The following is a 12,636-nucleotide window of genomic DNA, read 5'->3' as shown; positions in this document are numbered from 1 at the left end:
GCTCAAATCATTCACCAGAGATCAGTTCAAGCTTCAAGGCCGCACCGCTCAGCTTTCTAATTTAGGTCCTCCCTCCCTTTTTTCTTCTTGACTGTGAAAAGAAAAGATTGTGTTTTTATTCTTCTTCTTCTTCTTCTTTTTGATTCAGCTTTTCTGTTTGCAGACATTAATGGCGAGGCTATACATGCTAGTATGGGTTTGCCACCAGCCCTTAGTGTCACCACTGCTAAAGTTGGAAAATTGGAGATCATGGTTTGTGTTCGACTCTTGATTTTTCTAATCTAGCTACACCCAGAACACATCTCATTGTTATTGAATTTTTTCAAATGGGTAATGAGTAGCAAATTCATGATAGCTGCGGAAGATTTTGAGTTGATTTCTCGAAATAATCATACTTGTTTTTAATTTTGATAGAATATGCTAGATATTAAACTGATAAGCTATTATGTTTCTGTTAGCGTCTGTCATCTCTCTTGTTCTCCACAAGCATTATAATGTCCTTTTCTCTCACTTTTCTGCTCAAATAGCTGCCGTATGTCAGTAATGTGCAAACAGAGCCTGTAGTTGTGCAAGTCGATAAACTCGATCTTGTTCTTGAAGAGAATCCTGATGCTGATGTGACAAACGGTCCAAGCAGGTACTGTTTGCTTCTACTCAGTCTTGGTTGAGGCTTTGCTTTTATAGTTTTATCTTCCAGAATATCATCGAGCCTTTCATTTTTCTTTTCTTTACGTTCAGTGCGCAGTCTCCTACCGCCTCTGGAAAAAGTAATGGTTATGGATTTGCTGACAAGGTGAGGTATCTCTGCTACTTGGTCAATACCGAAAATTTGTTCTCATAAAGCACGGAGGCATTATTAGTTTTGTACCTCGGTGATTCAAATCGTCTAATTGTTTTTTTGAGATTTATGCAAACAAAACCGATAACTACCATGTGCCATATTCTCTACAAATAGAACCATCAATTTCCACCTCATCTTAAGACCTTTTGCCATAAAGAAATGCTGATCATATATTGGCCAATATCTGTTTGTAAGTCTTAGTAGCAAGACTGAAAATGCAAAAATGTAGTGATGATCGTTATCACTGTTGTAGTTAGGTAGGCGGTTTTGAGTTTTGTTCATTTTGGGTCTTCCTTGTGCATGTGGTTGAAGACCAGTTAAGCATATAAATCTTTTGAGCAATCATGTCAATTTGCCAGAGCGTCTTTCTGCGGGTTTATAGTTCTATCCATTTCCAACATAGAGGTCCTCCTGCAATTATATCTGTTATTATGTTGATCAGATTGCAGATGGCATGACTTTACAAGTTAAGGTGGTCAATCTTCTTCTTGAAACTGGTGGTGGTGCTCACCGTGAAGGAGGGGCAGCCTGGTAAGTTGCTTTTAATGCACCCATCGTCTAGCATTTACAAATTTTGCTTAACGTCTATGAAGTGTTGGAATCTCATTACTTAGCGTCCTTTGACACATAAAGCTGGTTATTATTTTGATTGATTGCAGTTCATTAATGCCTTTCACACTCGACCTGACTATAAATGCATTGGATTGTTTCTTATGTATGTCTAAGCTCTTATGCTTTGTATCTAGGGCTGCTCCGCTGGCATCTATTACAATACGCAACCTTGTTCTGTACACCACTAATGAGAGTTGGAAGGTGAGCTCTGAGAGCATGATGTAAGAAAATCCTTTTCTGGAGAATTAAAATCTGAACCAGAATTATCTTTTACAGGTTGTAAATCTGAAAGAAGCAAGGGACTTCTCTACCAATACAGGATTTATTTATTTGTTTAAGGTATTGATGCCACTCTTTTTAGCTTGTTGTTCATAATACTATATTCTTGGTGCCTAAATATCTTTATTTCTTCTTGATAATCTTATTGGAAGATAATATTATTAATATGTGTGATGCATATACTTTCCTTATCAGAAACTTGAATGGGAAGCTTTATCAATTGATCTTCTGCCACATCCTGATATGTTCACTGATGCTAATTTAGCCCGCTCTGAAGAAGCAAATCTCAGAGATGATGATGGTGCAAAACGAGTTTTCTTTGGCGGAGAACGCTTTTTAGAAGGAATTTCTGGCCAAGCATATGTAAACATTTGTATATATGATATTTTAGTAGGATGCTTGAAGGCATTCAATGTTTTGGTGCGTAATTCGTTAGCCCTGATGGTGGCCTCTTGTTCAGATTACAGTTCAGAGAACTGCGCTAAACAGTCCACTTGGGCTTGAGGTCCAGTTGCACATTCCAGAAGCTGTTTGTCCAGCGTTAAGTGAACCAGGTTTGAAGATATTCTCTCTTAGTTTTCAGATAGCTGGTTGATGAATTTGGATAACTAAGTCTACCCGTTATTCCTGGGAACAGGGTTACGCGCTCTTCTCCGCTTTCTAACTGGAATGTATCTATGCCTAAACCGAGGAGATGTGGATCCAAAATCTCAGCAGGTCTTGAATTTCATATTCCCTATGGATATTTTCAAAGGAAAATTTTGATATGAAATCATTTTCTCACTCTTTAATGGTATGCCTCAAGCAGTCTGCTGAAGCCGCAGGACGTTCTCTTGTCTCTGTTCTTGTGGACCATGTATTTCTTTGCATTAAAGATGCTGGTTAGTTTCTGATATGCGTAACTTGAAAATATCTTTCACTTGGCTGGGGTCAGAATCTGACTCACATGGAACCATTACTTTTTTTTCTTGGGTTTAAATTTTACCACCTCATGACATTGCAGAATTCCAACTGGAACTACTGATGCAATCTCTCCTCTTTTCTCGAGTATGTTCTCACTGAATTTTAGATTTTTATCTAGTAACTTTGATGATATTGTTTCCTGCATATACATTATGCACCATGAAACTTTCTTAGTTCTAGAAAATCGTGAACCAAATTTCAGGAACTCTAGCTATTATGGTTTTACTGTATACATGTATAAGTTTGGTATTAGTCGGAACATGAAACACACATTGGATTCTGGACAAAGTGAGGAGTTCCATAAAGAAGTTAGAGATCTAGACTAGATTTGCTCTCAATTCTCATTAAAGTGGTTTATTAGGTTACATGGTTAATGCATTTAATGGGTTTGACAATAAACTTTATTTCTCTTCCCAGTGATGTTAATATGTTATGTTCACTAGAGCATCTTAATGAATTATATCTTGTTATATGGCCCTGAAATTCTGACATCGGTAGATATATATGCTTGCAGGCCTGTGTTTCGGACGGAGAATCAGCTAATTATTTGACTAAGATTTTGGTCGGTGGGCTATTTTTAAGGTGAATAGCTATATGTTGGACTAAATCCATGTTTAGAGTTATCTGTCTATAGCCTCTTTAAAGTTCAAACTGCTCCCTGTCATCATATCTAATAATTTTCTCGTCGCAAGTTTACTAGGCTGATCTCTGTGCACTTCGTAATTACTGTTGATCGTCAGAGCATTATGTTTTTCTTACCTGTGAACTTACCCTTCTACCTACTCAAAATCTTCGGTTCGGTTGGCTCTTTGGAGACTTTATCATATTACCTTTTGTTACTACTGTTTAGTGGATGCGGAATCCAAAAACTCGCTTAATGTATGCCATTCGATATATGGAGTGCTCTTTTCCCTTTTTCATTTATTTGTTTTACATGCATTTGCTGGGTTAGGTGAACTATTGCTTTATGTTCATAGCATTAATATAATCTTCTTTTGCATGGTCGCAACTCAGGGATGCTTTTTCGCGCTCTCCTTGTGCTCTTGTCCAACCATCTATGAAAGCTACTACCGAAGACCTTGCAGTTCCCGACTTTGGTATTAATAATTCTGGACTGTTTCTTACAGAAAAAAAAAAATATTCTTTTGTGAATCCTGTCAGTTGTTGAAACATTTTCATGCTGATTTATTTTCCTTTCATATATTTGGTACAGCCAAGAATTTTTGCCCTCTCATATATCCATTGGACAGCGGGCCGTGGCAATTAATTCAGGATGTACCCTTGATCTCCTTACACTCTCTTCAGGTCAAGCCATCCCCAAAACCCCCACACTTATTCTCAAAGACGGTTATCCAGTGCCAACCACTCATGGTATGTTTGTGTACATCAAGGAAAATCAAAATTTTCTCTCTTCAACAAAACTTTCACCAATTTTCAACCTTTCTCAGGTTCATCTTCAGGAAGAAGCTTGTTTAAGGATTTCTTCTTTTCTGGCTGATGGCATAGTTGTGAATCCTGGTGATGTTTTGCCCGATAACTCTGTTAACTCTCTTCTTTTCACTCTCAAGGAGTTAGATGTTTCCGTTCCATTAGACATGAGTAACTTGGAAGATTCAGCAATCAATGAAGACCTTTCTGCAAAAAAAGTTTTCGCAGGAGCAAGGCTTCATATTGAAAACTTATCTTTTGCGGAGTCACCTACCCTAAAAGTTCGGCTACTAAACCTGGAGAAGGATCCTGCTTGCTTCTGTCTATGGCCAGGACAGCCTATTGACGCCAGCCAAAAGAAATGGACAGCTGGAGTCTCACATTTTAGTTTGGCTTTAGAAACATCTCCCAACTCTACTGAATCTCAGAGCTCTCGTGGTCTGGAAATGGGTTTGTGGAATTGTGTTGAAGGAAAAGACGTGTCTATAGAAGTTGCTATGGTATCTGCGGATGGAAAGCCACTGATAACAATTCCTCCTCCTGGTGGTATTGTTCGCATAGGAGTTGCTTGTGAGCAATATATTTCGAATGCTTCAGTGGAGCAATTATTTTTTGTTCTGGACCTCTATTCTTACTTTGGTAAGGTCAGCGAAAAGATTTCGATTGTTAAAGAAAGCAAACGCCAGAATACTGTTTCTTTGACTGGAGGGTTGTTGGAGAAGGTTCCTAGCGACACTGCTGTTAAATTGGCTTTGAAGGATCTGCAGCTTAAGTTTCTTGAGTCTTCCTTCACTAGTACTCAGGACATGCCAGTCGTTCAGTTTCTTGGCAAAGATCTTTCCCTGAAGGTAACTCATAGAACCCTTGGTGGCGCTATTGCAGTATCCTCCAACATATACTGGGAAAATATTGAGGTAGATTGTGTAGATACCGACGTACAGCATGAATATGAGAATAGCTGTAATGGTCACTTAGTTAGCTGTAATGGTTCTACCCCACTGAGGCGTGTTTTTTGGATTGTCAACGGAAGAGATGATGGGCATAGTGGTAGCCCTCTTGTGACACCTTTTCTTGACATAAGCGTAACACATGTGATTCCCCTCAGTGAAAAGGATATGGAGTGCCACAGTTTAAGCATTGTGGCTTGTATTTCTGGCGTACGTCTAGGAGGAGGAATGAGCTACACTGAAGCTCTTTTACACCGATTTGGAATTCTGAATCATGACGGTGGTCCAGGAGAGGGCCTGTCTAGAGGATTAGAGCATTTATCTTCTGGTCCTTTGTCAAAACTTTTCAAAGCATCTATTGTTGATGAAAGGAAACAGGGTATTGACAAAAACATCATCTTGTTAAATTCTAATTTTTCATGTGAAAGTATCATATACGCAGATTGTTCTTGTTTACAGCTTCAAACTTGGCTAATCATTGTTGCTAATATGTGTATCTAGATGGAACTCCAGGAAATTGGAATGGAGATGGTTTCCCACACTTGGGAAGGCCAGATGACATTGATGTCTCCGTTGAGTTAAGAGACTGGTTGTTTGCTTTGGAAGGCAGAGAAGGTGTGGCAGAGAGGTGGTGGTCTAACGAGAATGAAGATATTGGAAGAGAAGAAAGGTGCTGGCACACGAATTTCCGTAATTTCCGAGTAATAGCCAAGAATACACCAAAGCATGTGGATCAAAACGGGACAGAAAACCAGAATGATACTCACAAGTACCCTGTAGACTCAATAATTGTAAGTATCTGTACACTATTCCATAGCTCAATGATAACCTGAACTTTAAGTGTTACTGAGCCCTTTTTTGTTTTATTTGGGAAATGCATTAAAGGTCAGTGTCGAAGGTCTACAGACATTAAAGCCTCAGATGCAGAAAGGGACCAGTTCATGTATTGGTTTGCCCTCAAACGGAGTTCACGAAAATGGTTACCTGCCTGGAGGGATAAACGTTGAAGCTAATATTGTGGCATCTGAAGACAAATCTGGTCATGATGACACATTGAACTGGGTGGCTGAAAGCCTGAAATTCTCTGTGAAGCAACCTGTAAGTGAAGCTGAGCTCATTGCTCTTTGCTTCAATTCCTTTTAGAAAATTTAGTTTCTGTAACTTTGAGGTTCTTCCCTTTTTGATCTTCGTTCTCTGCAGGTTGAGGCAATTGTTACAAAGGACGAGTTGCAACATCTGACATTCTTGTGCAAATCTGAAGTCGACGCGATGGGAAGGATAGTTGCAGGGGTTCTACGTGTGCTGAAGCTTGAAGAATCTGTTGGCCAGGCAGCTCTAAATCAACTAAGCAACCTTGGTACACTTATTTCGAACTTTGCTGCTTCTATAAGAGAATAGTTTTAAATTTCTCCAGTTCTTGAAGAAATCGATTGATGTTGCAGGAAGCGAAGGTTTTGACAAGATGTTCTCCCCAAAAGCGAGCAGATCAGGCACTCCCAAAAGCTCACCTTTTGCTGCGTCATCAGATTCAATGAGGGAAATTTCTTCACGTACAGAACTGGAATCTACCATTTCTTCCATTGAAGAAGCGTCAATGGAGTTAGAGGCCAAGTGTTCAGCTCTAGCTTCTGATCTCAGCGATGCAGGATCAGAGACTTCGGCAAAACACATCAACGACCTCAAGCAGAAACTCGAGAGCTTGCAGAGCTTGATGGCAAAATTACGAACCCAAATATAAAATTTGTATACTCCCAATATCAGGCGGGAAGAAGAGGTGACCAGCTAATTCTTTTATGTATATAGCATATATATAGAGAGATGTGAGAATCACTACTTAAAGCGGGAAAATTTTGTATCCTAAATACGCCCAGAAACGAAATTTGTGTATGCACATAAGCAATGCTTGTATTTTTGCAATACCCAAAAGAAACTGTCTTTTTGGATAAAATTTTGAGAGATATACCAGAAAAGCTCTGTTTTTTTTTTTATATATATACCAGGAAAGCTCTGTTTTATTTTTTCTACGTTCTTGATGATTGATTTGAAACTCAGAGTTAATCAAAGAGATCCCTTTTCGTCTCTCCAATTCGGATCCAATTTCAGTTTGTGGATAATGCTTGCTGCTTATGGGGAGAATCTTGTTTCGAAACAACTCTTCTTGTACATCAAAGCTCTCAAATTATGCAGCTGCCAAAACGTTGGGAAACAAGTTCTGTTGATCCATGGGAACTCTTTGACAAGTGGGCTTGGCTCCAATCTCAAGTTTAACAACAGGTTGATGGACTTGTACGCGAAACAAGGAGATATGAAACACGCACGTAAACTGTTCGACAGAATTCCTAAAAGAGACGTGGTTTCTTGGACAGTAATGATCTCTGGATTTTCTGAGTGTGGACGTCACGAGGACGCGTTGCTGTTGTTCAAACAGATACGTCCGGAAGAAAGAGATGTGGTTTCTTGGAATGTAATGATCAATGGATACACCGCCGCTTCCACTGCAGATACTTCGTTTCGTCTGTTTCAGTTGATGCTCGCTGAAGGTAATCTATACTCTACTACATACTTCAAAACTTTTGCGAGTCAGATTTAATAAAAATAGCTTCTTGTGCTATGTGTGTATGTCAGGGAAGAAGCCAGACTGCTATACCTTTGGGAGCCTCTTGAGAGCTTCTATTGAAGCTAAGTGTCTTGAAATGGTCAGTGAGTTACATGGATTTGCGATCAAGCTTGGTTTCGGGAGATCAAAAGCAGTGATTAGGTCTCTGATTGATGCATATGGGAAGTGTGGTGGCCTTGACAATGCTAGCAAATTGCTTGAGGGCACAATGAAAACAGACCTCATCTCTTGCACTGCTTTAATTACAGGTCTTGCACAGCAGAACGACTACACAAGTGGTGCTTTTGATATCTTCAAAGAGATGATCCTGATGAAAACTCAGATGGACGAGGTTGTAGTATCCTCAATGCTTAAAATATGCACCACCATCGCATCGATATCCATTGGAAGACAGATCCACAGTTTCGCCTTAAAATCCTCCCAAATCAGATTCGATGTTGCTTTGGGTAACTCGTTGGTAGATATGTACGCAAAGTCAGGGGAGATTGAGGATGCAGTCCTTGCTTTTGAAGAGATGGAAGAGAAAGATGTGAGATCTTGGACCTCTTTGATTGCAGGATGTGGAAGACATGGGAATATCGAGAAAGCAATTGATCTTTATAACAGAATGGAGCATGAAGGGATCAAACCTAATGATGTCACATTTCTTGCTCTCCTCTCTGCTTGTAGCCATACAGGAGAAACCGAACTTGGCTGGAAGATTTTCAACACAATGATCAACAAGCACGGGATCGAAGCTCGAGAAGAGCATTTATCTTGCATCATAGATATGCTTGCACGCGGTGGCAACTTGGAAGAAGCTTATGATCTGATAAGATGTAAAAATGGTATTACTAGCTCATCCACATGGGGAGCTTTTCTTGATGCTTGCAGGCGCCATGGGAACGTGCAACTCAGCGAAGTAGCAGCCACAAAGCTTCTGAGTATGGAACCGAAGAAACCAGTCAATTATATCAATTTGGCAAGTGTATATGCAGCTACTGGAGCTTGGGACAATGCTTTGAAGACTAGAAAGCTTATGAGAGAGAGTTCTTGTAATAAAGCTCCTGGATACAGCCTTGTGTATTGAACAGAAAACTATAAGACAAAAGTCTCCATAAAGGGTTTGAAGATACAATGTAGCACAAATGTTTTAACACTACAGTGGAGTTAATGAGGCCATAGATAACATCTCGAGGTTTCAGGGAATAGCAACAAAATTTCTCAAATCGTTGAGTGATATATATGAGTTACAATAAAACAATGGATATCAGTTCCTACAAGACTCGGATTGCTACTTGGTAATCACGTCCCAACGCCATATTGTCCCGTCCTCGCAGCCAGCAAGAATTGTGCTACAAATGCCATAGAAGAAACGGAGTGTGTCAGGAATCAAATGTTTGGTTTTATTTGCAGTAATTATTGAGTCATAAAATCATGAAGTTTTCAATGCAGTGGTGAGAGAGAAGATGAATATACCTTCCATCAACGGACATCGCGGTTTGCCTGATTACAGACTTTGATTGATTGTGTGATAACCTATTTAGCAACAGAGAATCATGTCAAGTCTACAAACGAAGACACCAAAGTGAAGCTTAATCATTTGATTACAGAAACATTGTGTCTGAGTCCACAAGTAACTTACTTTGTAATCAAAACAGGAGGGCAACTATTCAAATCCCAGACATAAATCTTTCCTTCCTGATTCCCTGATAACCAATCAGCCAAGAAAATTTCAGAAAATGGATAAGAAAAGTTTCAAGTATATATATAATGAAGATCTGTATATAATGGAGCTTTCTGCTTTACCTATTGCAACAGAATTGAAATGGAGGTCACAAGAAAACTTGATAAACCAGATATCACACATTGGAATCGGGTATCTTAGTATAACATCTGAAGTGCCCTGCAAACGAATTTAAAAAAACTTCAATCTGTAACATTTATGAATCAAAAGAATGACTCTGTTATGTTTGGAGCAGAAATGAGATCCTAACCTCTCCAGGAGAATTCTCTTTCAGTTGTGGTTCCCACAACAGGATCTCATTGTCCACACTCTAAATCAGATATGCACAAAAGAGTCTGTGAGATTATACACCTTTCGGTTTTTAGACTCAAATGAAATATTTTTACTCATCATTGACTAACTAACCTTTGAAAGAATAAAATCACCAAACCAACGGTTACAATCTACATAATTTGTATGAACTGAAGCTGTAAATACCTACACATTGAAGTAAAGTTATCAACAAAGTCCATCAATACGTGTCTGTCACTTGTTGTTACAAGACAAGGAAAAAGAAAATACTCACAGGGAATTGTACAAATTTGGTGGGGAATTTTGACGGATCGTCCGTCCACGTGAATGACTTCTCGACATATGTCCAAAACTCTGAAGGCAGCAAAATAATAAGATCATACAATCGAACCACAAGCCATATTTCTCAGCAGGTTTCAACAAAATGGAAGTTCCTTTCAAGTGTGCTCAGGTTTCACTCTTACCTTTCATTGACCATATTTTAATGGTGGTGTCCATACCACAACTAGCAAAACGGTAGATATCAGAGGGATGAAAATCCTACAATTTCCAAGATAAGATGGTTATCCTTAGCATGTCTCTATATATCAAGTGAAACTAACTGAATCAGATAATTGTTTAGTTTCATATCCATTCTGATTAAGGAAATATAAAAACCATGTTGGCTCACCACACTTAGAACTTCATAGCGATGACCTCCAGCTCCAGCAAAAATCAGAATACATATCCCAGTTTCAACATTCCACAATCGAACAGATTCATCCTGATCCAATCAAAACGTAAGAGCTCTAATCATCAACTAATAAATGAATTGCAGGACATTATATAGAGAAACAAGAGATATACCTTGCTGGCAGTAATCACAAGTTGAGGTTTCATAGGTTGTGTCCTGATTTCGTTCACCGAGTCCCCGTGCCCCACAAGGCTCTGCACATGTGCAAGCACAGATTAGACAAGAAAAAATATTGTATCGTTTGCTAAGATACTGCTTAATGTCATTCTAGAGCATATTAAAAAGCAACAATACCTTATGAATCGTTTCATTGTTGACGTCAATGACTCTGATTATGCCTTTTACACCTCCAGCCACAACAAATGGGTTCCCATTAACGCCACACGCCCAACTTACAGTGTAAAATGACTCCTCCTTCTGATATCCAGAGCACATGGACATATACCCAAGTGGCCTCAATGAAACTTCATCTATTTTTTTTATTTTTCACAAGTTATAAATGGAGAGCTAGTAAATATATGTACTCCTTACATCTTCATCAGCATAGGATTGCAATGCAGATATGGCACCATCTTCAAGACAGTTGTACAGAGTAATCTAGCATAATAAGAGGTACAGGACTGGTAGTAATGAGATTCATGAATCAGCTCAGGAAAAGGTAAAATGAAAGTTTCCATTGGTTAAAGCTTTTATGGGAAACTAAAGAATATTGCTAACTAATAACTCTATCCATCAAATGGCAATTCAACGGAAACTATGGAAGATTGAAAAAAATCTACAACAAGTTAAGAAACTACATTCACATTGAGCAACCGAACAACCAGATCAAAAAGGACCTAATCAAGTGTGTGAGATTATCGACTGACTCCACTAATTGGTTTTCAAATGGAACCCGATAACTTTCACATTGTATCAGAGCCCACTAGTTGCTGATGAGACCTAATAAACTCTCACCACAAAAAATCATTCAATTATAAAATTCAATGAAAACTGGGAGAGATGACAAAATTTACAGCTACTTAAGATATCTACATTCACATTGGGTAACCGAACAACCTTACTGCAGAAAGGAAAACTAGTAGAAATACTACATGTAAAAGAGGATGAGACCTAATCAAATGTATAAGATTACGACTTCTACCCCCGAGAACTTTCACAACCCTCATTGAAAACACTATCGAGCAATCAACTGTATAAGGCAGTGAGGTCACTCCAATTAGTTTTAAACAGAAAAAGCCATAAACTTTCACAAAATCTGCAATACCAGAAAGCTTAAACTAAACGATTCAGAGTTCACTGATCAGCTTAACCATGTCCGCAAGTTTGTAAAGGAACCCATCAAGCAAAGTCTCAATTTTTCCGACTATGGAATCGAACAGCATCTCAAGGCAACAACCAAAAATCCAAAATCAAACAGAGAAGGAAACATCCTATTGTGCAATCGATCTCAATCAAAACCTAAAAACACCTCGAATTGAAAATTCTAATGGAGATTCGCAAAGAAGAGAACTTTTTACCCGATTTCCACCAGCGGTAACGAAAACGTTGAAGAAGCGAGCATCAAGGAAGTTAAAAACAACAGCATACAAAGGTTTCTTCCCTTCTTGGATCCTATTGGTCACTTTGTAAGATTTCTTGTTCGATGGAGTCAAAGACCCAACCAGTGACTCGTTCCCTAAAGATATCTTCGACATTTGAATCTCTCGCGCACACTACTGTGAAGCTCGCCAGCCTCATGCAACAACAGGTCTTTGTAAGTTTCGATTAATACATACATGATACATGTAAGGGGTTACTAGAAGTACTGTAACCTAGATTTGACCTGGCGACAAAAAATAAAAAGTTGGTCTTGACCTGACACAACTTACCCACGAAAGAATAGCAAAATTTTGTAAGGAAATCATTACTAATACGCAATTAGCACTAAAAATGATTAAAAAAATTATCGAATATTGAACTGATTCGATCGAAATTTACCTATTTCCTTTTTCTTTCAAGTATATCTGATTAGATATGGTCGGAATTCGTCCAAAAATAAAAAGATATGGTCGGAATTTTTGAAGTTGATAATGATATTTACAAAACTACAAACTGCTCCCCGAGAACACAAAATTAGCGTAACGATAGTAAAAGAAAAATCAAAATGGGGTATCAGTGTCTTAAAAAATATATATAAATATATATATATATATAATTTTA

The 12,636-nt window shown here is 38.5% G+C and overlaps 3 protein-coding genes across 3 annotated transcripts; 2 read left to right on the top strand and 1 right to left on the bottom strand.

The window, feature by feature from the left end:
- The first annotated feature begins 6 nt into the window (after positions 1-6).
- LOC18024586 lies at positions 7-7,094 on the top strand. The gene is made up of 20 exons (XM_006406293.2): positions 7-65; positions 164-252; positions 528-637; positions 739-793; positions 1,284-1,372; positions 1,588-1,654; positions 1,730-1,792; positions 1,928-2,095; positions 2,193-2,286; positions 2,370-2,449; positions 2,541-2,613; positions 2,736-2,779; positions 3,210-3,277; positions 3,710-3,792; positions 3,909-4,066; positions 4,144-5,449; positions 5,572-5,861; positions 5,956-6,168; positions 6,271-6,427; positions 6,513-7,094. The coding sequence occupies exons 2-20, from the start codon at positions 193-195 to the stop codon at positions 6,806-6,808; spliced, it is 3,474 nt and encodes a 1,157-aa protein (XP_006406356.1). The 5' UTR covers positions 7-65; positions 164-192; the 3' UTR covers positions 6,809-7,094.
- LOC18024585 (pentatricopeptide repeat-containing protein At3g20730) lies at positions 7,009-8,838 on the top strand. Its single transcript, XM_006406292.2, has 2 exons — positions 7,009-7,610; positions 7,696-8,838. The coding sequence occupies exons 1-2, from the start codon at positions 7,103-7,105 to the stop codon at positions 8,754-8,756; spliced, it is 1,569 nt and encodes a 522-aa protein (XP_006406355.1). The 5' UTR covers positions 7,009-7,102; the 3' UTR covers positions 8,757-8,838.
- LOC18024584 (polycomb group protein FERTILIZATION-INDEPENDENT ENDOSPERM) lies at positions 8,765-12,199 on the bottom strand. Its single transcript, XM_006406291.2, has 13 exons — positions 11,955-12,199; positions 10,969-11,034; positions 10,732-10,854; positions 10,551-10,631; positions 10,375-10,467; positions 10,169-10,244; positions 9,979-10,058; positions 9,819-9,890; positions 9,664-9,723; positions 9,476-9,572; positions 9,312-9,375; positions 9,146-9,205; positions 8,765-9,021 (listed from the first exon to the last, which is right to left on the bottom strand). The coding sequence occupies exons 1-13, from the start codon at positions 12,129-12,131 to the stop codon at positions 8,961-8,963; spliced, it is 1,110 nt and encodes a 369-aa protein (XP_006406354.1). The 5' UTR covers positions 12,132-12,199; the 3' UTR covers positions 8,765-8,960.
- Positions 12,200-12,636: the final 437 nt, after the last annotated feature.

The sequence above is a fragment of the Eutrema salsugineum genome, unplaced genomic scaffold (genome assembly GCF_000478725.1).
Source record: "Eutrema salsugineum unplaced genomic scaffold, Eutsalg1_0 scaffold_13, whole genome shotgun sequence".
Taxonomy (NCBI): Eukaryota; Viridiplantae; Streptophyta; class Magnoliopsida; order Brassicales; family Brassicaceae; genus Eutrema; species Eutrema salsugineum.
The sequence above is the reverse complement of the archived record's forward strand: the minus strand, read 5'-3'. Positions and strand labels throughout refer to the sequence as shown.